Source organism: Bombyx mori, chromosome 17 (assembly GCF_030269925.1).
Source record: "Bombyx mori chromosome 17, ASM3026992v2".
Taxonomy (NCBI): domain Eukaryota; kingdom Metazoa; phylum Arthropoda; class Insecta; order Lepidoptera; family Bombycidae; genus Bombyx; species Bombyx mori.
Window position 1 is genome coordinate 11927788 of NC_085123.1, and position 26499 is coordinate 11954286.

At 36.8% G+C, this 26499-nt stretch overlaps 4 protein-coding genes across 4 annotated transcripts; 2 read left to right on the forward strand and 2 right to left on the reverse strand.

Annotated features, from left to right (window-relative positions):
- Positions 1-74: 74 nt before the first annotated feature.
- LOC101747190 (uncharacterized) lies at positions 75-11895 on the reverse strand. Its single transcript, XM_004932483.5, has 4 exons — positions 11458-11895; positions 10571-10650; positions 1028-1190; positions 75-392 (listed from the first exon to the last, which is right to left on the reverse strand). The coding sequence occupies exons 1-4, from the start codon at positions 11786-11788 to the stop codon at positions 232-234; spliced, it is 735 nt and encodes a 244-aa protein (XP_004932540.1). The 5' UTR covers positions 11789-11895; the 3' UTR covers positions 75-231.
- On the forward strand, positions 1476-4529 carry LOC101747052 (prostaglandin reductase 1). The gene is made up of 2 exons (XM_038017018.2): positions 1476-2450; positions 3210-4529. The coding sequence occupies exon 2, from the start codon at positions 3222-3224 to the stop codon at positions 4227-4229; it is 1008 nt and encodes a 335-aa protein (XP_037872946.1). The 5' UTR covers positions 1476-2450; positions 3210-3221; the 3' UTR covers positions 4230-4529.
- LOC101746921 (prostaglandin reductase 1) lies at positions 9358-10553 on the forward strand. Its single transcript, XM_038017017.2, has one exon. The coding sequence runs from the start codon at positions 9481-9483 to the stop codon at positions 10501-10503; it is 1023 nt and encodes a 340-aa protein (XP_037872945.1). The 5' UTR covers positions 9358-9480; the 3' UTR covers positions 10504-10553.
- A 49-nt stretch (positions 11896-11944) lies between the features above and the next one.
- Positions 11945-26165, reverse strand: LOC101735399 (nuclear autoantigenic sperm protein). Its single transcript, XM_004932484.5, has 9 exons — positions 26002-26165; positions 25164-25339; positions 24799-24893; positions 24003-24205; positions 23403-23496; positions 22105-22260; positions 21409-21483; positions 20514-20758; positions 11945-15336 (listed from the first exon to the last, which is right to left on the reverse strand). The coding sequence occupies exons 2-9, from the start codon at positions 25337-25339 to the stop codon at positions 15154-15156; spliced, it is 1227 nt and encodes a 408-aa protein (XP_004932541.2). The 5' UTR covers positions 26002-26165; the 3' UTR covers positions 11945-15153.
- Between the last annotated feature and the right edge of the window lie 334 nt (positions 26166-26499).

Here is a 26499-nt window from a genome sequence, read left to right on the forward strand (position 1 = left end):
ACTATACTACACTTTTTTTCTATAAATTATTTACGTATACCTTTTTTTTCTTAATCAATAAAGTACTCAAAATGTATCGAGATTGAATTTTATTTAGAATTAAAAAAAAAAAAATACAAAAATGAAGCCATAAATTCGCAATTCCGGAAAATCGAAAACTTCCAAATTTCACTTTAAAAAATGGAGTTAAATAAAAATAAACAACTTGCAACGTTTTCAATGCAAACAAAGTCAATATACGTAATTTCTAACTTCAACGCTCTGCACGTCGTCGTTACTCCAAAGGGTTTGAACCTCGTATTCAGACTCCTGAAGGCTCACACCCTGGTCCCGGCGCACCCAACGAGCTCGCACTAAACGCGCGATTTCCAACCACATCCGAGCTTCTAGCACTGCAATATTATTTACCGTCTTGACTATTATTAAGGCGTTCAAATCGCGTAGGCTTTTCAACTGTGACACGTACTCAATACATATTCACAAAGAACTCGATTGTGGAGATGAAGAAATCGTGTAAAATTTCTGCCGCAAGCAGTCATACGCATTCCAGTTTGAAGGTTAGAACGTTATACAATAGAATTTGACTTCATAGCTCAAGGTGGATGACGGCATCCATATTGTATCCAGTAGCATCCAGCACTTCACACCATATGAGCTCTTATATTTAATTTAAAAAAAAATGTGTCCCCAAAATGAATTAATACCAACCTTCCAATTAGAACTATCTGCTAATACAGTTTATCTTCCTTTAGCTTTTACTTCTTTGTGTTCTCCTCAACTTTTATGTATTTATTACACTTCATATAAAATTTACATTGGCAGACTTAATGCCTAAGGCATTCTCTACCAGTTAACCAAAGGTAGTGCAGAGTAAATAGTGGTAGGTGCAATGAAATTAATATTTAGTTACAAATACATACACAAAAAAAGTATATACATATTCATATATACACAATCACATATACATATACATACATACATATAATAGTAACAGCTGTGTATTCTATTTTGGTAGATAGTTACTCACAAAATAAAAATGAAAATGCCGTCAGGAATAAGGCGTTGATATTTCCATCTACAACAGCCATCGTATAAACCAGTGCTCCAGCGGTCGGGGCTTGCCGAAGAAGCAGGCCCCGCAAAGAGGCTCCCAACCAAGTTAAAAAGAAATACTCGCTCAAAGGTGACCGCTGTGAACATAAAAACGTTTTTAGACTCCCCGCGCACTAAGCAACCTGGCTGCGGCAACCAGACGAATAAATGGCGTTTTATGGGAGACCGCGCACACAAGGAGCCCGGAACTCTTGACTGCGGCAGAAAATACTACGCGACTGTTGCACGGCAGCCAATTGACCCCTTCGATAAAGCGGCACGACACGAAAACCCTCTCATCGTGGCCGCCGGTAACTACATTCCCGATCCTGCGGACAGAATGGAAAGCAGTCGATGTCGCCCCAAACACGTCATTTCGGATCCTCCTGATCCACTAACGGTGCTTTTAGGTACCTCAAGCACCGGTCATCATTTTCGTCGAACCCGTTGCTTGCGACGAAGGGCTTGAAGGTAGATTCTGCGAAGCACGACTCTTGCTAGGGTTCGTGTTAGCAACTTCGTCAGGTTTGAGTCCCGTGAGCTCACCTACTAGTTAAGGTTACGCTGAAATAGCCTCTCAAGTCTCTCTAGGCTCTCAGCTTAGGTAGGAAACAAAAGCCAATTGACTGCGCGCAGCCAGAGCGAGTGTTGGCGAATGTATGTGGGTGCTGTCAGTCCCCGCGCACTTGCTGTGCCAGCCAATGCATATTCGTTTTGCCAAATGTCGGTTATATGACAAAGCATGCTTTTACAATCTCTTGTATTTAGAAAAATCGGTCTGGGTAATGTGTGAACATCTTTAAAATAGTTACAGAACGAGCCTTTTACAGAACGAACTTTTGAATGTCGTTTTAGAAAAAGAGGATGAATCCAGTATCTTTTCTTTGCTTTGCTTTTTTTACGAGATAAAGTTCAAGTCGCTCGACGAAAAGATCATAAATTGGCATGGATTGGCTGCTATAACTGGTTGCTCAAATATTTCGGTTGCCGCAGCCAGGCTGCCTAGTGCGCGAAGAGCCTTTAAGAAAACATCCTACAATCAAACTACAAAAACTCCACAATGACTTGGCTAAAATATTTACATCTGTAATGTTATGTACTTAGGAATAACTAAAAATAATCGTTGCTAAAGTTTACAAGTTTTGAATTAAGAAAACAGATAAATTATTGTGTGGTAACATATTTTAAAATGTTGTTTTATGTCACCTACTTAATCTCTATATTTGTACAGATGCATATTTTCATTTTAAAAACATTATCACGAAACGACAATTAAATTTGCGTTCGTGGCTATCTAACTCATTTCGCAGATAGGAGGAGTTCAGTGTACAGACATCCGTTGAGAGGGTCAAACGAAGGTAACATTTCTCGGTTATATTTAACTTTGTTTTTTATTGAATATATATATAAAACTTTAATGCAAAAGTTATATAAAGGACGATTTAAGCGTACCGACAGCTATGTTATTATGAAAGTCAATAAATAACTACCAGATTATATCATTATCAATTTTGAGCACTCGGCCACATAGAAGTAATCAAATGAATATCGTGGCCTAGGATACATTCCTAGTTCAGAACTTGCAACTTCGAAGAAGCGCAATATACCACATCCTATTACGTACACCTGGTGTTCATTTGTTATCAGGATCCATAGACGTCTCCAGGACAACGTGCCTGAAGCTACCCAACTTGTGACATAAGATAGATCAATTCCCTGTTAAAATGGCTGTCCAAGATTTGTTTTTATTGCTTAGCTTGGTGGACGAGCTCACAGCCCACCTGGTGTCGAGTGGTTACTGGAGCCCATAGACATCTACAACGTAAATGCCACCACCCACTTTGAGATATGGGTTCTAAGCTCTCAGTATAGTTACGACGGCTGCTCCACCCTTCAAACCGAAACGCATTATTGCTTCACGGCAGAAATAGGCGGGTGGTGGTACCTTGCGGACTCACAAGAGGTCCTACCACCAGTAAACGCAAGAATACATAATTGCTCCATGTTAGAAATAGGAGGCAAGGCGATACCACCTACCCGTGCTGAATCAAAATACGCCCCACTTCTAGTGATTACACAAATTTAATTGAAACCTAAACTATTTTTTATATTCTTAGTTATAGCTCAGCATGATTAAAGCACGTAAATACGTTGTCAAGAAATATTTCGAAGGTGTTCCGAAGCGAGACGATTTCGAGATCATAGAGTTTGTACTGCCAGCATTGAAAGACGGCGAAATACTAGTCAAGGTAGAATGGATCAGTCTAGACCCGTATCAACGAGCTTACAACAGGCAATACCAATTACCATACGACCAATTCGGCTACCAAATAGGAATCGTTCAAGAATCTATGGATAATAATTTTCCAATCGGCGTACGGGTGGTCTCACACAAAGGCTGGTTTGACTATTGCATTATAAATCCAAGTATACCTGATGCTACAGGAAATAAACCATACATACTGCCCGATCTGAAAGGACTGCCAAATTCATTGGGCGTCGGTGCTGGGGGAATGCATGGCGCGACAGCATATTTTGGTTTCTTGGAAATTTGCAAACCTAAGCCCGGCGAAACGGTAGTAGTGACAGGGGCCGCCGGAGCCGTTGGTTCTTTGGTAGGGCAGATAGCGAAGATAAAGGGATGCAAAGTGATTGGCTTCACAGGATCTGACGAGAAGGTTGAGTGGCTTGAGAAAGAAATAGGTTTTGACAAAGCTTTTAATTACAAAACCGTGAATATTCCAACGGCATTAAAACAAATCGCCCCTAAAGGTGTTGACTGTTATTTTGACAACGTTGGCGGGGAAATTAGTAGTCAGATCATAAATCAAATGAACTTATTCGGTAGGATCTCCGCATGTGGCAGTATCAGTGCCTACAACGACAACCCTACAAAGCTGCCCAAAGCCACAATAATACAGCCTTCTATAGTGATGAAACAATTGAAAATTGAAGGTTTCATAGTGTGGCGTTGGGGGGATCGCTGGCCTGCCGCCATATCTGAAATTGTGGACTGGATCAAAAGTGGACAACTGAAGGCTAAGGAGCACATTACAGAAGGTTTTGACAATCTTTACGAAGCCTTAATAGGAGTGATGGCGGGAGAAAATATCGGAAAAGCTGTGCTTAGAGTCTAAATTTCATTGATTTCTTTTAAATTAATATTATGCAATTTGTTATCTATACCGAAATGTTATCTATACCGTATACCGAAATAGTTATTCATAAAATACCGAGGTTGGGTTAATAATTTAAATGTCACTTGTATAAGTCATTTTACTTTTATCTAATAGGTATAAGCTCGAATAGATCTGACTCGCACTAAAATATGTGTTAACATATAATTAAAAATATGTATTTAAATTTCTTGAGCTTCCAAAGAAAATGATTTCACGGTTTCAACTTTGTGAATGACAATTAAAATATACAACGAAGAAACTGTATTTTAATACCCTACTCCACTGCATTTCCTATATTTCCATTAAATAGGTACCACTACGTCAGTAAAATTAACAACACCAATTTACATTTTTATAATAGTCCAATTTTTTCGTGGCGTTTTTTATTGTTTTAGGGGTTCTACCTCGTGGTCTTTTCCCATCCACTTGGTCAGAGATTATTGATTTATCCAAGCTATCGTCATCCTTTCTGACAATGTGGCCAAGGTCTTATAGAACTCTACGCAAGCAGATAGTGGAAAACCTACTCTGTATCTTGTAGTATTGACAACGTTGGTGCGACGAGATCTCCAGAAAATCGCCAGCATCCTTCGCCAGCACCACGTCTCGAACGCACCAATACGTTCGCGACCAGTTATCTTCAAGGTCCATGTCTCAGTGCCATACAAGAATATGGAGAACACCAGAGCGCACTCAAGCTCAATCTTGGTTTTCCGAGAGATGTTGTTGTCTTTCCATATCTTATAAAGTTGCGCCATGGCCCTCTTTTGCCATTACGATTCTTCTTCGTATCTAATCTTTTTACGAGCTATTACTACTAATGTTTGCGCCCAGATATACAAAGTTGTCAACTATCTCTAAATCAAGTCTCCTTGTGAGCTCAAGCTTGCCTAATCTGTCACCATGATCTGAGTATTGGACCTGTTGATTGAAAGACAGTTCAGCGCTGATGAGTTCCATCCTAAAAATCTTCTATGGCTCAATATCTATATAGAATTTAATTTGCTGGAAGAAAAATCAGTATTGATTTAAAGTCGTCTTTGTAGAGGTTTTCTAAATGCGAATATTCTTGTCGTGTCCTTTTTTGTGTAAAATAAATATGAAGAACGTACAATAAATTGTTGTAAAATGTTTGAACAAGACACATTGCATGATTCTTTGGTCATTGAAGCTGGTTGCGCGCGGATGTAGTATTAATATGCGTAGTGAATTATTGGGATGGCGCCACCTTTGGAGTTTGTCAGTTACTAATTACCGCGACTATCCAAAGCGTGGTTCTACCCGATCGATAACGCTTCACCGCGAGCTGCCTAGATGGCGGCACTTGTATTTTTATGTGGTGCTTGTGCTTACGAAAAGCTACGTGAGCTTCGTCACCCCCCCGCCGCCCGCGTGCTTCCATCGCCGACGCCCGCACTACAGTCACTGGCAAGGTCTACAGGTGAGTGCAAGTTCTTTTAATTTATTGCCATTTTATTGCTGCTTCCGTGTAATCATTCGCCCGCCCGCTCGCTTATGTGTATTTAATTTATATCTTTAGTTTGATTACTAGCTTTTGTTTACCGCTATATAGTTTTACCGCTCCGCTAATTATAAGTGACGAACATTTGTCACATACCGCTTAGGACGGCTATTTACACGCCTTTCTACAACCCCGCTTTATATGCTCCCGCCGCAGGAGGGCTATTTACACGCCCCCTTGCTACCCCAGAAGCTGTTTACTTTATTATTAGATATATTTTTTATAAACCAACTAGCGACCCGCCCTCGCTTCGCTTCGGAAACTGTAATTTATTATTAATTTCTCCACTATTTACTGGATGTTATTATACATAAAAACCTTTCTCTTCAATCACTATCTATTAAAAAAACCGCATCAAAATCCGTTGCGTAGTTTTAAAGATTTAAGCATACATAGGGACAGACAGATATAGGGACAGAGAAAGCGACTGTTTTATACTATGTAGTGATAATAAATAAATATTCTGTAATGGGGGACCAGAGGCTATTTTTGGCGTGATAATATCTTAAAAATCGATGAGCACTTGTTGCACGCAGCAAGCACGATCGACGCCAGGGTTGGCTTGTGACACATTTCTCTCTTCTCCCGTGACGTCACAGATATATTAAATCGAATAGCTCTGCTACTAACATTATCACGTTAAACTATCGTCCATAAACCGGCTTTACAAATAACCAATTATTATTTTTATATCAAATTTATGTTAGACTGTCATGGCCTACAAGATAAGACGTTCGGTGCATTCGTGTTGAGCGATGCACTGGTGTTCGAATCCCAGGCGGGTACCAATTTTTCCAATGAAATACGTACTCAACAGATGTTCACGATTGACTTCCACGGTGAAAGAATAACATCGTGTAATAAAAATCAAACCTGCAAAATTATAATTTGCGTAATTACTGGTAATAGGACCTCTTGTGAGTCCACGCGGGTAGGTACCACCAGCCTGCCTATTTCTGCCGTGAAGCAGTAATGCGTTTCGGTTTGAAGGGTGGGGCAGCCGTTGTAACTATACTTGAGACCTTAGAACTTATATCTAACGGTGGGTGGCGCATTTACGTTGTAGATGTCTATGGGCTCCAATAAGCACTTAACATCAGGTGGTCTGTAAGCTCGTCCACTCATCCAAGCAATAAAAAAAATGTCAATACAAATACGTTTCGACGTTTGTCCCGATAAGGAAACCCTAGACCGCGTGGTTAAAACGTATTTGGTCGTTTTTTAATGAGCAGCGCTGCTGCGCCGACTTAACCTAATAGGTGTATGGCTTTAATACATACTACCTGGAGCCACTGCGGTCATCCACAGTGCGTTTCCAGAGGTCTTTTTTGCCACGTACCATCCGGCTGTGGAATGAGCTCCCCTCTATCCCCTCCTGGCTGGGCCTTTGCTCGCCCACCTGTCCTGGTGAAGCTGGAAAGGCCTCCGGGCCACCAGTAATCTTTCAATCATAAAAAAAAGAGCTCCCCTCCACGGTGTTTCCCGAGCGCTATGACATGTCCTTCTTCAAACGAGGCTTGTGGAGAGTATTAAGCAGTAGGCAGCGGCTTGGCTCTGCTCCCGGGATTGCTGAAGTCCATGGGCGACGATAACCACTTACCATCAGGTGGGCCGTACGCTCGTCTGCCTACAAAGGCAATAAAAAAAAGAGCAGCGCACTATCTTCTTTCTGTTTGTTATCTTTCAAAAGGTTTGCACTTAGCGTAATCTACACTAAATTGACAGCATTGTATTCACAAATACAATTTAAGCTATTTAACGTTTAGACACTTAAATATTTGATGTGTTGGGGTGCTTAAGTACCACCTACACGCACGAAAAGGCCTTATTAAATTAAAACATATTCTTTTGTCCAGCAGTGGACGTCCGTCAGCTGATATTTAATATTGTAAATCTATATACCTAGTCTTGTCATAAATACTGAGACAAAGGAAAAAAAAATTCGATTGCAAATAACATTTCTTACTTTTACAGTGTGCTAGTTTAATACATAAATATAAAACAATTTAAAGTATAAAAAACTTATTCGAAGTGGTCTCCATTGGCTGAAATACAGTCCTTTAAACGTTGAGGCCAGTTATCAATAGAAGCACACACTCTTTCCATGGGAAAATTTTTCACTGCCAATCGTACGGATTGTTTTAGGGCCTCCAAATTATCATGGCGTTTAGAGCAAGCCGTACTCTCTAAAACTGACCATAAATCATAATCCAGCGGATTAAGATCGGGACTAGACGACGGCCAGTCTTCAGCTCTGATGAAGTCCGAAACGTTCGTTTCCAACCAAGACTGCGTAGACCGAGCTTTATGACCTGACGCCGAGTCTTGCTGGAAGGACCACTCTTGATTATTGAACAAGGTGTTGTTAAGGGGCTTCACTACCTTCTCAAGAATGGTATCTTGTTACACATGTGCCGATGTTTTGATACCTTTTTCACAAAAGTATGGCTCGGTCACTCCTTCATAGCTAATACCCTACCAAACCATCACTGAAGTCGGATAGTGCCCACTTTGCACTCTGTCGACTAATTGGGAAGCTTCCTTAGAGCTTTGAGCATAAAAACGGTAATTGTGTTTGTAAAAATGTTGCTCAATTGTAAAAAAATTCTCATCCGTAAACAAAAGTTTTCTATGACCTCCCTTTGCGTGCCGCTTCAGTAGTTGTTTCGATTTTACCACCCTATTCTCTTTTAAATTATCAGTTAAGAAATGACCAGTACGTCTCTTATAGGCTGCAAGTCCTAAGTCATTTTTTAAAATACGCGACATGGTTCTAGGTGCTATCTTCATCTCCCGAGATAAAATCTTTTGCTTTCGGACAGGATTTCTTCGAATTCTTTCGCTTACTGCTTTGACCACCTTTTTCGTACGAACACTACGTGGACGGCCAGATCTTTTTCTGTCACAAACAGCGGAGGTCTCATTACACCTATTAATAGCCCGGTACGCAAACATTTTACTAATACCAAGCGTATGGAGAGTTTTAAAAATTGCATTTGGCTCCATACCAACTTTGTGTAATGCAATCACAGCGATTCGGTTCTCTTTATCACCCCACTCCATTTTAATATCGCAAAATATTGTACAATGTATTGGCGCCAAAATGAGAAAACTCAATGAGCAATCATATAAAAATGACAGATTCCAAATTCAAATGTAATATTTTGTTTATTTTTAATTGTAACAGTATTTATATGGCCAGACTAAGTATGTAAAAATGAATTGCTGTTCGTTAGTCTCGCTAAAACTCGGGAACGACTAGACCAATTTGGCTAATGTTGGCTTTGAATTATTTGTAGAAGTCCAAAGAAGGTTTAAAAGTTAAATAAATATGAAAATGCTCGGAATTAAATAAAATTAACAATTTTGTTTTTCCTGTGATATGTCCCCCATCGGACGGATTCCTTTTGTTTGTTTTAATTTTATTTTATACAAAAGTTTAGGTATTTTATTTATCGATTGAGGAACTACGAAGACTGCCGAGTCAGCTAGTATTTTATAATAATAGGATTTCCCACACATAAGTCTGTAACATAATCATGAATATGAATTCCTATAGTTTGCTGATTAGCCCTAACGCTTTGATATCGCATAATATCGATAAAGATATTTATTATCTGATAAACTATTACATACTATTTATTGTGTTATTTGAAATTTGTAAGTCAGTCGTTTGCTATAATTAAAATGACGAAGGCACGTAAATACGTTGTTAACAAATTCTTTGAGGGCGTACCGAAGCGGGAGGATTTCGACATTGTAGAGTACGATCTTCCACCAGTGGGAAACGGTGACATATTAGTGAAAACGGAATGGATCAGCGTAGACCCTTACCAGCGAGCCTACAATTCACATCAAAAGCTGCCTTACGACACGTTCGGTTTCCAAGTTGGCGTCGTGGAGGATTCAAAAAATCCAAAGTTTCCCGTTGGCACCAGGGTAGTATCGCACAAAGGCTGGTGTGACTATTACGTGTTTAATAACACCAATAATTCCGGCGACGGATTTCTTAATACATTTGATCGAGTTTACAAGCTACCCAACTTAAAAGGTTTGTCACATTCTCTGGGAATTGGAGCCGTGGGTATGCCGGGTGCCACAGCCTACTTCGGATTCTTGGATATTTGCAAACCGAAGCCAGGCGAGACAGTAGTTGTGACGGGAGCGGCAGGCGCTGTTGGTTCTCTCGTCGGTCAGATAGCAAAGATTAAGGGGTGCACAGTTATCGGTTTTGCCGGTTCGGATGACAAAGTTAAATGGCTGGAAGAGGAACTCGGCTTCGATAAAGCGTTAAATTACAAGACGGTCGACGTATCTTTAGCGCTTAAAGAATCCGCACCAAATGGCATCGACTGTTATTACGATAATGTCGGTGGCGAAATAAGCAGCCAAATAATGAGCCAGATGAACGATTTTGGCAGAGTTGCTATATGCGGCAGTATCAGCTCTTACAATGAAAACTTGAACAACTCGCCAAAAGCTAGTATCATTCAACCATCTGTGGTGTTTAAGCAACTGAAAATAGAAGGGTTTATTGTTTCGCGGTGGTTGGAGCATTGGTCGGAAGCATTCTCCAACCTAACCGAATGGATCCTCAGTGGAAAATTGAAAGTAAGAGAACATACTACAGAAGGTTTTGACAATATCTACGACGCATTTGTTGGTATGTTAGCCGGTGAGAATTATGGTAAAGCTGTTGTCAAAGTATAAGTAATATACATATATACCTACTCGTATGTATAATAAACTATTAATTTGAAGACCTTGTTTTTCTTACCACATTCGATGCATTCCATATAAGAAGACAGCTTATTAATATGACGAGAGTATCAGAAGCTTCCACACACCATAGCACACCTTCGGAAAACACATCAGAAATGTATAATTCTAAGTATAAAAAAATAGGAGGCGCGCGCGTTGAACCATAAATAATACCATTTATCTATTCCGTGGATAATACACATAAATTTGTTACGTTGAACAAGGGAATGTATTTCATCAAAATAACTATTGATTTGTGTGAAAAAATTTACAACGCTAAAAATGCTGTGGAAACAGTGACCCAATTTTGTATGCAGTTAGCGCCCCTAACGGAAAACGTACGCAAACGATCCCGTTCTATACAAATATGAGCTAACTTTTACGCTATCGAGAACGTTAAAAAACTCGCACTAAGCACACTGTTTGTTCTTTGATTTTCGCAAGTCGCTGATATACCTAACAAACTATTGTCCTGGTTTAATCTGGCGTTTATTAATGTCATATTTTATAGGACGTTTCGAATGCATTCGTTTTCGTGGTCACGGCCGAGTGAGCACTTATTCGTCATTATTTCAATATTGACCTTGCTGATGTGACGTGTGTATACATGACGATAATAAATGCGACATGAAAGTCCTAAAAGCAGTTTATCCCTTTTGACTGTCATGTGGGTCACGGGTGACCTACGTAGCGTACTGAAGTAATTATGTCTGGAAGTACTTGGGATGACTGACGTCTTCAAGGTTTTTTCAGCTGAAGTACAATTCCCTATCGCCGACATTAGAAATTTTAAAGTAATTTAAAATTAATTTTTTAGAGATACACAAACAGACATTTATTATAAACTTCCCACGTTCCTGTAATTACCAAAAACTGCGACCTGCTGTATCAAAAAACACTCACGCGAAACATCAATGTCGTCGATATATAGTTTATCTTCTTTACTCATCAGCATGTAGTGTAAGTCATTGGCCAGGGGTTCGCGATCGAAAGTGACCACCTCGAATTTGACGTTAGACACGATACCGAGCACAAAGCACACTAATGCCGCGAAACTTGGCGACAAACTGGACCTCGAAGACTTGGCGTTCAGTTTCTCGGCTTGAGCGAAAGTCTGGAGTCTTATGTACTGAAAACTAGTCTCTAAGAAATCTAGCAACGCCCCTATTAACGGAACATCCGATTTCGAGAACGTCATGTGCTTCGGTAGCTCGGGAGCGTCGCCGTCTGCCATAACGTGAATTTAGTTTTCCAACAAACAAAAAAATTCAATAATTAAAAAAAAATTAAAACCGTGTGACGGCCACACCACTATAAACGTCACGTCAAATCTGACATTTCACAATTTTGACGTTTTTGTCGAAGGATTCACGACAAATAAAAAAAGAGGTTACCAAAACTAGTGTTTATTTGAAAATAAATCTTACAATATAGAAATAAAGTTAAATTTTAAATAAAATCATGAGAAACTGATACATGTTATTCATAAAACCTCTCTCGATAGTTTTAGTGCAACGTACATTTCGATGAACGTGTAATTAATACCGCTCAACCGAAAGCAAATGACAACAGATTTATATGAGGCACAGATGACGGTCACACTTTAAATAAGAACAAGGCCTTTTTTATTACTATACAATAAAGAATATTGATTTTAAATCTAAAATCGTATATTTTTAAAAATATGATCAAAACAGATTAGCCAAAAGAAATACATTTGACCGTTTTGTAGTATTTCCTTAGCAATAGGTCAAGGACCTCGCGAAATCCGAAACAGTATAATAACATCTCAAAGCTACTGAGTATTATTTAAAAAAAACGCTTTCTTTACAACGAAATTTTTTAAGCGTGGTGTGATTTAAGGTGAAACCATCATCCTTACCATAAAATATAAATATTACGAGTAATATACCAAACAATTCATCATTCTAAATTTGTTATCAAGTACCTAACCACGGATTATTAAATCACCCTAAAAAAAGTACATGCGTCTGCAAACTGCTTCTGAAAATATTATCATCAACGCACAACAGATGGCATTTGAGTAGTTCTATTTTTAAACAAAGGAACGCGTTTAACAGTCCAGTAATATGGTTTAACAAATAATTTAATGTTTGATTTCACTGATGCCCAATATCGAATACTTAGCCACTAAAGTTCAGTAACGTTCCATACAAAAGATTCTAGAATATACTACAATATCATTAGATTTCAATTTATAACACATTAATTATATTGAGGGTGAAGGCAACATTCGCTTAATACACGACATTTATCTTTGTAATTAATGGTGCGTTTTATTTGGTATCAACATCAACGGTTCCATGTTTTTTAATTGAACGTCAATTAAGTTTACTCCATTCAAATAGATGAACAAGCTTTTTTTGTAATGATATTTTTTCCAAAATTTAAACTTAAATGCCTCTCCTATAAAGAATGAGAAAACGTCGCTTAAACTAAATAGCTTTTCATCCCTCGATATACCATATCGAAACTTTTTATTCAAAAAGTTATCATATTTATAGATACTTTTTTAAAAATTTAATTCAGTAGTTGATTTGTTAAAAAAAAAAAACCTGTCAATACGAACAATATTGGTCTATTATGTTTTAGTAATTGAAATGAAAAAGTTTAAAATCGAAAAAAAAAAAAAAAAAAAAAAAAAATCAGTGTTCAAAACGTGTGTAATTTTAATTAGTGAAATCTTAATTTAACTACATAAACTTTAGACATTTCGTTTCATCATTAACTAGCTAGATAAAAATATGTTACATCATCGAACAAACATAACACGGTTTTTCTTAGATTCAATAATTCGACGCTTGAAAGGCAAACGTGACTAAGCGACAATGCGTGAACTTTACAGTAGTCTAATTTAAAGTTGAAATACCTGAAAACAAAATTTATTTTAACGAATCTAGCTGTAGTAGAATCTAGTTAGTAGCTGTAGGATTGAAATTATTTTAATAGACCTAGAAATATATATTTTTTGCGCATCGAATATGGTTATTGCCTATAATTAATGTACAAAGCAGTTATTGTCGCTTAGTCATGTTTGCCTTTCAAGCGTCGATATGGTTTTTTTTTTGGTCAGATGAGCACTCCTCTCTTTAAGTGGTTACCGGAGACATTACAACAGAAATATCGAACTAGTCTCCGGAATGAGGTCAAAGTCATTGGAATAACTAACATTATAACACAGTTATAATAAAGTCAGGCAGCTGTACAAATAAATCTGATATATGTAATGTGTAAATTACATTATCGAATTTACAAACAAGTACCTACCTAATCCGATATAAAAACCTCTAACTAGGATGCATTGAATCCTTATACAGGGTGTAGCGTTTGAAACTATTATTTATCCTTAGCTGAAAGGATTTTTTAAAACAATGGCACTGCCACAATCTGATTACATACAAACTGCCGACAAACCGCAAATGGACCTGCGAGAGGACCTTGCTGATGTCCATGGGTAGCACAATTAACACAATTTATTTATTGAGCGATTTTTTTTATTCAGCGTCATCTGACAATTTTATTTTACTATGAATCAGCTAGCCAGAGATAATAATAATAATATTATCGTTCCTTATCATGAATCATCGTGATATTAAAAAAATTATTTTAAATATATATCTTCAGTCGCTGTTATCATATTTAATCAACAAAGTTTCTTATCACATTTACGTATACTTTATCAATCAATTAATCAAACTATTAATCAATGTAATTATCGAATTGTAAGTTTTTTGTCGTATTTTTTATCATTCGATTTCATTTAATAGTGAGATTAAATCCTAAACTCACAATTCAGACAACAGAAGCGAATTAGACCTTAAGTATTCTTATCATTACCAATACAACAACAATTACCAACTGATCGTGAGCACTTGTGAACACTTAACGTTTTTTGGATGTTGAATAAACATAATGTATCGTCTCTAACAGTCAATTATACGAACGAAGCCTAATTTATTATAATAGTACACTTAAAGTCTAAAAAAACATACGTTATTACGTCCGCATTCATATTAACCGAAGTAATTTTAGCCATAATTCTAGTTCATCATTTTTTTACTTTAAAGTTTCAACATTTTGGAAATCATTTTTTTTTGTTATATACAAAAATGGCCAAAGACGTATAATATGTGGAAGGCAAATGCTGTAAAATTTCAATGATTTTTTCTTTAATAATTTTTTCCTACTTTTACTGTGTTTCGACATCATTGTTTTGTACTCTTTATCATTGTCTGGGTCGCTAACGTTAACTGATTCTAATTCGATTTAAAGGTCCAATATTTTTTTTTTTGTATAAAGTCCAATATCGAAGAAGGTTTGGTCCTTGCAAACATCAACAAACGTCGCTTATCTGCTCGAGTTGAAACTATTTACAATGATACCACCCTTTAAGATTTGGTCATAGTACATGCAACTCGCGACAGGTGGCGCGCGAGTAGATTCGAGAGGCGGAACGTGGTCGGAGTTCGCTACGAATTTATAAAAAAAAACAAAAAAAATTAGAGTCCACACCAATTCCAAACACGTTTGATTCAGTTCAGTCCAAGTAACGGTGAGACCCATACAACGGTAGCGCGTTCACGTGTTCATCTTCTTCGCGGGTGAGGCCTCGGGTTCGTTGCTCGCCTTCCGTTTCCTCTTGATGAGATGCGAGATGTCTGAAGCCGCCGGTCGCGGCTGAGACGCGCTAGAGCCAGCGCCATTTTGTGTAGAGCTCTCGCCGTTCGACGGGCACAGGGTTTCGCGTACCCGTTTTATTGTCTGAAAGAGATTTAAATTTTTATTTTTTTAGTTGATCGCGCTAAGGCTTGTTATTATGGAGGGTAGAAGTAAGAAGCACCGTCTTGTATAGGGACCAAGTTAAAAAAGTGTCCACCTGTAAATATAAAAGTTATTGTCTCGCCCGGTGACGCTGATATGGTCTCCTCGCAAGACCATCAGATTAGGGTTAAAAAAACAAAATAAAAATAAAACAGAAAATACCACTAAAGTAACTATGGAGGGTAAAAGTAAGTAGTAACATCTTGTATAGGGAACAAATTAAAAAAGTGTCCACCTGTAAATATAAAGTTAGTAGCTGACCCGGCAAACGTTGTGTTGCCTTAAATAAGATTTCTAGGGAAATTTTAGTGTAGAAAAAAAAACCTCATTCAACCACATAATACCTCATTATATGCAAAAAAAAAATTATCCAAAAAATAAAAATAAAAAATAAATGTTTGGGGTGGACAACCCTTATCACTTAGGGGTATGAAAAATAGATAGTAGCCGATTCTCAGACACCTACTGAACATACTATAAAACGTTGCTGAAAAATGTATAGTATTGTATAGCTCTCAAATATATTAAGTGATGTATAGTAAGTAAGACAGGAGACCGGCTTCGTCCGCATCCCTACTACGTGATGTTTGCTGGATGAGTGGTGACACCTGGCGGGGATAACTGATCGATTGATAGTTGATCAGTAGTCGACCGCCGAGGGTGGGAGATCAAATTGAATTTAAAAAAATCATAATTAAGGGAACTTGAAATTATAAACTCTGAATAAGAATTTATTGTACTACAATAAAATTACAATATTTGATTGCCATCTTGCAACCTTATTGCGGATCTGTGCATAGAATAAAAAAATTAAAATCGGGATGGAAAAATAGGGGTTGATTGTATAACAGTGAAAATTGAGAGTAATATGATTTTTTTTATTTTGTCATGACTTAAATAATAAAAAAATCTTGCCAAAAAAATTAAAGTTTATAATTAACAAATAAAAAATTGGGGTTGATCATAGAGGGATGAAAAATCGAGAGTAACACCAGATTTTTTATTTTATTAATGACAAAATAAAAATAAAAATGAAAATTTTGCCAAAAAAAAGTTTTTAATTAGCAAATAAAAAATAATGGTTGATCGTAGAGGGGTGAAAATTTAGGGTTATATGTATTTTTTTTGTATGCTGTATCATAAAAAAATAAAAACAAAAAATTTGTCTAAAAAGTAAATAAAAAAATTTAGGGGTGGCCCGGCCCACCCTTAATATTTGCACGCTAAGATTCACGAAAATCGGTCGAGCCGTTTCGGAGGAGTTCAATCACGCACACCGTGACACGAGAATTTTATATATTAGAAGATTGTAGAAAGATTCACCGAAATAACGCTGGTGTAGGAAATGGAAATGATATGATTAAAGCAGTTTTAAACAGATTGAAATGTTCTGGGTTAAAAAATTTAATATATTTCGTGAGTTGTATTGTTAAAAAATATGTAGTATTAAAAACCTTAACTATTTATTTCTATTATTATTAACGTAGAAAGTGTTTCTTGCCTTCTTAATTTAGTATCCTATTCTGAAAGTTTATGGCGCTGTTTTTTTTTATAGCTTAGACAGGTGGACGAGCTCACAGCCCACCTGATGTTAAATGGTTACTGGAGCCCATAGACATCTACGACGTAAATGCGCCACCCACCTTGAGATATAAGTTCTAAGGTCTCAAGTATAGTTACAACGGCTGCCCCACCCTTCAAACCGAAACGCATTACTGCTTCACGGCAGAAATAGGCAGGGTGCTGGTACCTACCCGTGCGGACTCACAAGAGGTCCTACCACCAGTAATTACGCAAACTAAAATTGGTACCCGCCGGGGATCCGAAAACCCCGTGCATCGCTCAACACGAACGCACCGGACGTCTTATCCTTTAGGCCACTACTTCTTGACATAAAATTTGGACATAAAATAAACTTGCATAACGACGGACCCATAGATAGATTATTCTATTAAATAAATCGTCCGCGTCCTGCAACCGCAATCGTAAAGGGGAATAGTAATTGTCTATATAACTCCACTAAATTAGATTTACTAGTATTTTCCGAAGCATAATAGAATCGTATAAGGCGACTAGCTGTACCGTCCGCTTCACTGGGCATTTAAAATTAACATTATTATTTATTGTCATTATTATTAGGGAGTCCAACACTCATATAAATAAGTTTAAGTACATGTACTTTCTACATGGACACCAAGTTTCAAGTCAATCGGTTGCACGGTTCAGTAGTTATAATGGAACATCCGTAAAAACCACTGTAGATTTATATATTAGTATAGATGTAGCCCCATAACGAACGTTTTTTTTTTATTATTGCGCTTCATTATACAGGGTGGAATCACACCACTCCTCAGAGTCGATAGGCGTAGTGGGTGAGGCTTCTAAATAAGGGAACGCGTGCAAGTACCACAGCGTTTCAAGGCCTTTTTGCCAAGCGAATTTAATAGGTTTTTTTTTATTGCTTAGATGGGTGGACGAGCTCACAGTCCACCTGGTGTTATGTGGTTACTGGAGCCCATGGACATCTATGACGTAAATGCGCCACCCACCTTGAGATATAAGTTCTAAGATCTCACAGTATAGTTACAACGGCTGCAACAACAAGGGTGGGCCTTCAAGCCGAAACACATTACTGCTTCACGGCAGAAATAGGCAGGGTGGTGGTACCTACCCGCGCGGACTCACAAGAGGTAGTGGTAGGACCTCTTGTAAGTTCGCACGGGTAGCCCGTCCACCCATCTAGGCCATAAAAAAATACACCCGAACGAATAGAAAAAAGTGAATCAGCTATTAAAGAGAACTACGTCCGGTGTCTGACCAAACTGATATACCAAAGATCGATATACGATAATGTATTAGGTTTCCAGAAATGGGAATAGGTGTTCTTTTTTTTCTTTCCTTCCCTACCTTTTCGCTGGTAGCCTAAGGCTACACCTGGACGAGCAGATGAATTTACGGGCTCAACCTCAGAGAATTTCCTAACACTACCCTTAGCAAGAGCCGTGCTTCCCATAATCTACGACTGGACAGGAATCACGACCCACTGAGAAAATCCGGCGAGAAACACAGCGGGCTAATCTGTGTTCATTTTTATAATTTCATTCACCTTGGAAGTAATTCGTTAAGTTAAGTACATTAGAAAAATTAGCATCTGCCTGGAGGATGGGACACCGGCGTAGTGGAGGCTCGATACCAGTACATTGGGCGGTTTATCTTCATCTACCTTCTTTAAATTAACGTCGTCATACGTTTTGCCATTTTGTATTGAGCGATTTTTTCCAGAGAAAAAAATCTCTGGCAAAATATCGAGTCTAAGACATTACATAGGAGTATTTATGGGCTGCGACAACCCCTTAGGGTCGCCGCACACGGTTGACGGCGGTGGCCGCCACACGCTACATATAAAATGTATAAAATTACAGGAAATATTCCGGTGGCGGCGTTTTGTGGTTGTGGCCGGTGGCCTGCGTGCGGCGACCCTTAATCCGCAATGAGCAGTGCATCTAAATCTCATCTCATCGCATCTAAATATAATGAAAAAATATTATATCAATTTAGAATTCACCGAAATTCTAAATAAAAAATACAACTAGACAAATTTAAAACAACGCGATGGTTTTTTTCAAAAATTCTCAAAACTTTGGATAATTTACAAACGGACTTCTATTAGGTAAGTCGATGACCAATGACCATGACCGTCAGCTAACTACCCGAGCCCACACGGCCATCAATGTACGCGAGTCTGAAATAACACAAAACTTTCAATGTTCGAACATTACTTTATTTATATTTAAAAAAAAAACGATACAAAAATATCCGTACAAAAATGGCCATGTGGTTATAAAATGCGCTTACATTCATTAAAAATATAATATGAAATCTTATATTGTAATCAAGACACAACTTTATAACACTAAAATCGAGTGAGTCAGCAAACATAAAGGTCTGACGGAAGTACTGAGATCCTCTGATTGCTGCGACATACAAATAGGAACGTTGACAGATTTCAAACCGCAGCTCTTAATTTATAAACATTATTTCTTAGGCAAAAAAACTAACTTTAACTACCTTTAAACATATACCGATTTTTTATCGGTTTTCAATTAAACTTCCTCGTACTAATTAAGAACAGTTCCAACAGTATTTCTATCACATTTCAAAGGCAAACAAGTTTTACTTGTGATTTGGAAAAACCTTAATTTTACTGAAACAAATATCTTACTAATATGAGGCAAAAATTATTTCCTTAATAGTGTAAAAGTTTTGATATTGAGAAACCATTTATTACACCACTATGTACGCTTTTTGAGACACATTCTAAATGCTACAATTTAGGCAGACGCTATATACTGGTCATATTAAATAAATTGTTTCTTTATTTCCCATTATTGACAACGGTTAGAATGACCAATCCATGTGAATTATAAAACTTGGGCACAATGATGGCAACGCCAATTTACTTTCAGTCTTTTTAAACTTCAAAACAACCACTAAATCCGAGACTTACAATTATAAGATCAAAGAATAATACTGTTCATACACGTATACATCTACAATACTTTTTATCACAAATATCAGCACGACTCTTCAGCACTCTCATTACAAGATCGCTATGAAAAAATTTAACATTAACCTTAATACAACTAAGTTTAAAAAGAACAAGCAATTAGCAAAAGCAAAACAAACTGTATTAAAAATAGTGCTTAATAAACAGTGAAATATAATAAAAGATGTACTATAAATGTAACTCAAAATGCATTGCCGATGAGAACTTTTAAAACATAATGTAATTCTTGGTTTATCCTACTTTCTTATAATATAGTATACTGGTTATTATTTTTCGTTGTTTAATTTCGTACTTTTAATGCAGTTGAGTTTTTTTTCCCAATTTATTGTATTTCACACTTATTTTGTAATTTTCTTTTGTTTCTGATTTTGACTGTTTATATTTATATTATTATCAAAACTTAAGACTTACATAACTTTACACCCTAAGTGAGTTACGGAGCACTGTCATCCACTTAAGACTGACAGTCCATAGCAGTACGATTCTTTTCTTTTAAAATCAATCCCCTTAGCTTTTTCCTAGTCTCCTCTACACATTCACAAGGCCTCACCTCCGCTTTATAATCCATCATGTCTTGTATTTTCTCTTGGATCTCCGGCAGAAGTTCCTTCAATTCCTTGATCTCCCCTTCGATTGTATAGAGCGGGTCCGCTGAAGAGTACTTCTTGACGGTGGCGTCGTCCGTGGCTGCGGTTGGACCCTCGAGAGTCTTTATTCTGGTTTCGAGTATATTGGCGGCGTTCTTGAAGTGAGTGACCGCGTCTTCGAAGTTTGAAGCGAGGGAATTAGCCAGCCCTGTGGATTATTTCAAGGATTAAAACAAGGACATTTCAAAGTTCCAAGACTTAAATTCATAGATAATAATACACACAATATAAAATATAATTCTAATTTTCATTTTTCTATCCTTTTACAGCTCGGGTATCGATACCCGTTCCGGTCATCGTTCTCACGAACCTGTCGCTTGCGACGAAGTGCTCGAGTAAGCTAACGCACAGCCCACTGAGTTTCTCGCCGGATCTTCTCAGTGGGTCGCGTTACCGACCCGGTGAGATTCTGCGAAGCACGGCTCTTGCTAGGGTCAGTGTTAACAACTTCGTCAGGTTTAAGCCCCGTGAGCTCACCTACTCGCTCGGTTACGCTGACATAGCCTCTCAAGGCTTAGGTAGCAAAAAATACAAAAAAAAGATACCCGTGTAGGCTGTAAGGGAAAGTTATACTTGTACACACGTGAACCCATGGGGGGTAAGCTCGTTAACCCACAGCTGGAGGAGCAGGAAACAGCTGTGTCTTGTGATTGCAGAACAGATTACATAAACCTATGCAATTTATCCCTACATACATTACACATGTTCACTGTCAAAAAGCAAGCATTGTATCGAAAATTATATTTTGTCCACTACTGCGTTATGTCTTAGATAGAAAATATAGTAAGTAGTACACACCAATTTGATAATGTGTTTCAGCAATACGCCGGTCGTCGCTGTGATACAATTCCTTCTGGATCTCCAAGCAGCTCTCTGTAAAAGATCAGAACAATTTAGATCTTTTTTTTTTTATGATTGAAAGATTACTGGTGGCCCGGAAGCCGTTCCAATTTTACCAGGACAGGACAATTTAGATCTAATTGGCTTCTATCAGATGTAGTATTTAGATATGTACAAATGAGCTTAAACAAATGTTTGCATTAGAAAAAAAAAACCTTGCAACTTCATTGGCAAGAATTAAAATTTTATTACAAATATATTTCATTATTTTAAACATACACCTCAAGTTATACAATATGTCATATAATTTTTAAGCTTCATATAAATCATATCAATATATGAATGTAATTAATATCAATATAATATAGTATGTATACAATTTATTAGTATACAATGTACATAGTAGAACTTAATAAAAAAAACCAGATGCAGGTATCCAGTATTTGGAATACATCCATTGGTTGTTTTTATTTTAAATTGCAGTTGCATTGCACAACAAAAAAAACATTAACACATTACAAATGAACATTTACAGCCATTACATGGTACATAGCTAAGAGTATTATTTTAAGAGTATTATTTAATTTAAGAGTATTATTTACATAGTTAAGAGTATTATTTAAAATGTTTAGAAATACCCGTACAAATACTTACGCATATCAAGAACAGCTTTATCGTACGTTTCGCTCTCGAGGGCGACCTCCCCGAGCGCGAGGTGCGTGTCGGCGAGCAGCGCCCGCGCCGCCGCGCCGCCCCCCGCGCCCTCGCCCCCGCCCGCCGCGCGCCGCGACAGTATACTGCGGGCCAGGTCTGAAGCGAACACGTCGGTCGCAGTTAATTACAGGATTGTACAGTTTATGATTACTACCCACACTAAAGTATCGTCTATGTTCCTCAATAAGTCTCTCTATTTAAAGTACCTCTATTTTGTTTATAGGCAAAAACTTAAGTAGTCTGATATACAATTTACAGTAGATTGGGGGGAATCGGGACGCTTTCCAATCCTAACCCAAATTCAGCAATTTTTCTTAGGGTAATATGAATAAAATTGGGATTAAAATGATTCCGGAGATTTTAATTTTCATATACAATGCATTATTTATTATACATATTTCACTGAAAAATATACACAAAAACTTAAAAACTAGCTTAACCTGATCTGCCTTGGCTTTTGGGGTGAATCGGGTCACATAAGAAGAATAGAGTTTTTCGATAGGGCTGGCACTGTTTAGTTGTTAGGTAGGTACTTAACTTGAGGTAATTAACTTTTCAATATCTTTAATCAGTTACAAAGCTCTTATGACTAAACAATTAAATATTCTTAAATACTAAATAAAAGTCCTTTTCAATTCAACAAATTTAAATCTCACAAAAACATTATGAAGACCCAGCTTTGTCCCTATTCTGCCCCTAGTTCCTATTCCTCCCAATCTACAGTATGTGGTCCAATATGCACATACTCCCATTTGAGGATAATGCTTGCATGTTTCTTGAAGATATATATTTCCTCGGTTATAGACAGATCATACTAATGATTCCCCAACACATGACCATTATATTCCATTCTATACCATAATTCTTTTACTATCCCAACTATGTCGGATGGATCACCTCGCGCAATAAGATATTTAAGTACCGCACAATCTCATGCAGACTCAGAATTCAATTACTATTTTTGTGAAATATGAATAATATATGTAATTTTTTTATTTTAAATAGCTAAATAGATAAATCCACTTGTAAGGGTTCTCTGTAAAACTCTCAGCTTACTGTAACACAAACTCAATGATTAAATAGTATGCGAGATATAATTCCTATTAATGAATACAAAGCAGTATTGAAAAAAAAAGGTATCTGGTTGCCTATTCTTCCCACCAGACTCCAATGGCAACATTTTAGAGAGGCAATTTTAACGTATGTTATGAAAAATTGACATTTCAATTTATATTTACCAAGCATTTCCCAAGCAAGCTGTAAATTGTCGACATCATCTTCACTATCCATATTTACGACAGATTCATCATTAGCATCATCATTGCTTGTGCTCTATTAAATGAAAAATAAATAAAATTAGATATTTCTAGGTTACCTTCATTTTTTGGGGAAGAAGAACCATGTAATTTTGTATATCAGATCATCTGTGTGTCAATGCCATTCTGTTTTGACAAAATATATCACCGCTTGAGGTATGGGCGAAATTATAAAAGTTGGTGTATGAAATTAGTTGAATGGAGCCAAGTAAAGGAATGATAAATTAACACTATTCAGCCATTTGTTATAAAGCAATTATGTGTTTTGGTTAAATAAAGGGTGGGTATGTCATTAAACAATACAATTGAAATTTCAAACCTCATCAATTTACGATTACGATGGAATTAATAGATTTCAAATTCACATTGTGATGCCATTCCCACCGAGTCTATGTCATAACAAAATTTGGAATTATACACTATTATTTTAATTACATTAATTATAATATGCAGTCACCATGATAACAATGACTTTAAACAACAAAACATTAACTTAGAATAAAAATAAAAATATACACCCACAGGTTCAGCATTATCAGTGACCTCTGAACTTGCACCCGGTGCATCACTAGTTGTAGATTGTGCCGGTTTCGACTCAGCTTCCTTTGTTGATGTATCAGCCTCCATCGAAGTAGATTCAGCCTCGTTGTGTTCAGTTTTACTCTTTTCAGGTTCGCAGCTTTGTTCTGTTTGTTCATTGTCATTGTTGTCATCATCATCTTGTTCTAAAAAAAATTTGTATGGAAACTTGCAACACAGACACAAGAAATTATATACATTTCAGATTATGTTTAACAAGTTGTGCTTATCTCTGCACAAAAATAATTGAATTAGATTAAATTTCATTAAAGCTTTACACATAATATATACTTGGCTCTAAGTGGCTTCATCCAAAAATTATTTTCATTGAATTAATGCTAAAAAAGGTTGTTCATTTGAAAGTTTTTTTTTTTGTCTGGTGACAATAATTTAAACTTTATATGTAGGTAACACTTTTGTCTTTTTACTTTATCAAACTTTTCTTTTTTCAATATTTATTGGTAGAGCCACATCTTTTATCAAACCAGATGTCAACAAAAATCCAACCCTAAAAACTATGAACAGAAATACCAAGCTTGAGTTTACTTTTGTCTTTCTGTCCGAGCCCGTGCATTCGCCCACCAGTCCTGATGAAATTGGGAAGCCCTCAAGCCCAACAGCAATCCACCCATTCCAAAAAAGACTCATCTTTTAGACATCTCAGATATAAGACCTTGAAGCTCTTAAATCAAAACTACCAACTAAATTGGTTAATAAAAAACATTTTTTCTAATCATACCTTCATCGTCATCATCAACATTGCCTGATCCTGGCATACCATCTCCCAAAACTCCACTTTCATCCCTGGACAAACCTAATAGTGCTTGGCCATACCTATAATATACAAAATATTTAACTTAACATGATTTAAGTTATTTCTTCAGTCCTTTTTTTATTACATTTATTACAAATTTTTGGCTTTGATTGCACATAAGATTAACTCAGCTATTAAGAGAATAAAACCTCATTATATAAGCTATCAACTTATTCACTAAAATACTATTACAATATTATTTGTAGAATAATATTAAAATTCTCAATTAATTTTTTTTTATTTCTGCTGGACTGTAAAAGGAACTTTTAGTATTACATTCACATACATACCATAAATATGCCTCAGCACACTGGTCCGCCGTGTCACCATGTTCTTTAGCCAACAGTTCACAAGCTTTGGCCAGTACTTCAGCAGCCGAATGAAAGTCTCTAACAGCCAAGTGGCGTCGACCAGCACCAAGTAACTCCGCCGGAGTTGCTGTTGATACTTCAATCATATCAGCCATCTAATACAAAAACAATTTAGAGCTATTTACAGTGCATATTTTAAATTCTTTCATCAAAAAATATTTCCCAGTAAGGATAAAATATAATTTAAGAATTTTAATAAAATGACACTTTAATTAGAATTCTGATAATTTAATTAACTTTAAAGGACCTCATTTCATATTTGCAGTAACCAATATCCAAATGTCCAGTATGAAGTCCAATATCCAGTATGAAGGTTTGGATGACAAATATTTCTTAAAACTAAAAGTATAAGTATTACGGTTTAATAAATATTGTAAAAGTAAAAAACGAACTTCAAAAACTAAGGTTTAATATTATATTGCATATAAAACGATACAGATAAACAATAAAGGAGGTGAAATTGTCTTTCACAAAACACCCGCTTATTACCGCGAAAATCTGTAACGGTCATGCATTCTGACCATTGCTCTACAAAATCCTGACTAACATTAACGATAAAGGACGTGCAAATGCATGGTGATTTTCCAAACAATAATAAAAACCTTAAATTATGGGTTTATAAACATTTTAAACTAAACAAAATTTCTAGAAATGCAAACTTTTTGCACAATTGTAAATACCGACATGAAATGTTCCGATAAATAGTTTATGCAGTTTTTAAACAATTTTAACCATATTGATTTGCGGTGATACTTACAGCGAAAAGAATTTATTTTTGATCTTACAAAATATTGTGAATAATTTAACTGTATCTGGTTATTTTGTTATAAAATGTGGAAAACACAATACATTAATAAACGTACGCGTGTTCACATAATAATACCCGATTCGTTGTAGGTATGTAGTCTATACTCTTTGGTTTTCACTCGTGTCAGACTTCACTAGTGCTGTCCCAAATATGCATGTGCCAAGACTAGTATGTGAATAGAGTAGAAGTTTCAGATTAGAATCTAATACAATATGTCGTTGTGAAATGTTTCAATATCGATTCATTATCGGTAGGCAGCGGTTTGGCTCTACCCCTGGCATTGCTGAAGTCCATGGGTGACGGTAACCACTCACCATCAGGTGGGCCTTATGCTCGTCTGCCTACAAGGGCAATAAAAAAATAATGATGATGAAATGTAGCAACATTCTTTATTCAATAACCATATATTTTTCACGCAACGATTTCTCAACAGAAATCGAATATTAA

Excerpts from the sequence above, each read along its gene's own strand:
- LOC101747052 (XM_038017018.2), top strand. The coding sequence starts at position 3,222 with ATGATTAAAGCACGTAAATACGTTGTCAAGAAATATTTCGAAGGTGTT.
- LOC101746921 (XM_038017017.2), top strand. The coding sequence starts at position 9,481 with ATGACGAAGGCACGTAAATACGTTGTTAACAAATTCTTTGAGGGCGTA.
- LOC101747190 (XM_004932483.5), bottom strand. The coding sequence starts at position 11,788 with ATGGCAGACGGCGACGCTCCCGAGCTACCGAAGCACATGACGTTCTCG. Across the intron at positions 10,651-11,457 it reads CGACGACATTGATGTTTCGC|GTGTGCTATGGTGTGTGGAA; the intron begins GTGAGTGTTTTT and ends TGTTTTCCGAAG. Across the intron at positions 1,191-10,570 it reads TATGGAATGCATCGAATGTG|CGGTCACCTTTGAGCGAGTA; the intron begins GTAAGAAAAACA and ends TTATGTTCACAG.
- LOC101735399 (XM_004932484.5), bottom strand. The coding sequence starts at position 25,339 with ATGGCTGATATGATTGAAGTATCAACAGCAACTCCGGCGGAGTTACTT. Across the intron at positions 22,261-23,402 it reads GCTTGCTTGGGAAATGCTTG|ACCTGGCCCGCAGTATACTG; the intron begins GTAAATATAAAT and ends TGTTCGCTTCAG. Across the intron at positions 21,484-22,104 it reads TAAAGCTGTTCTTGATATGC|AGAGCTGCTTGGAGATCCAG; the intron begins GTAAGTATTTGT and ends GATCTTTTACAG.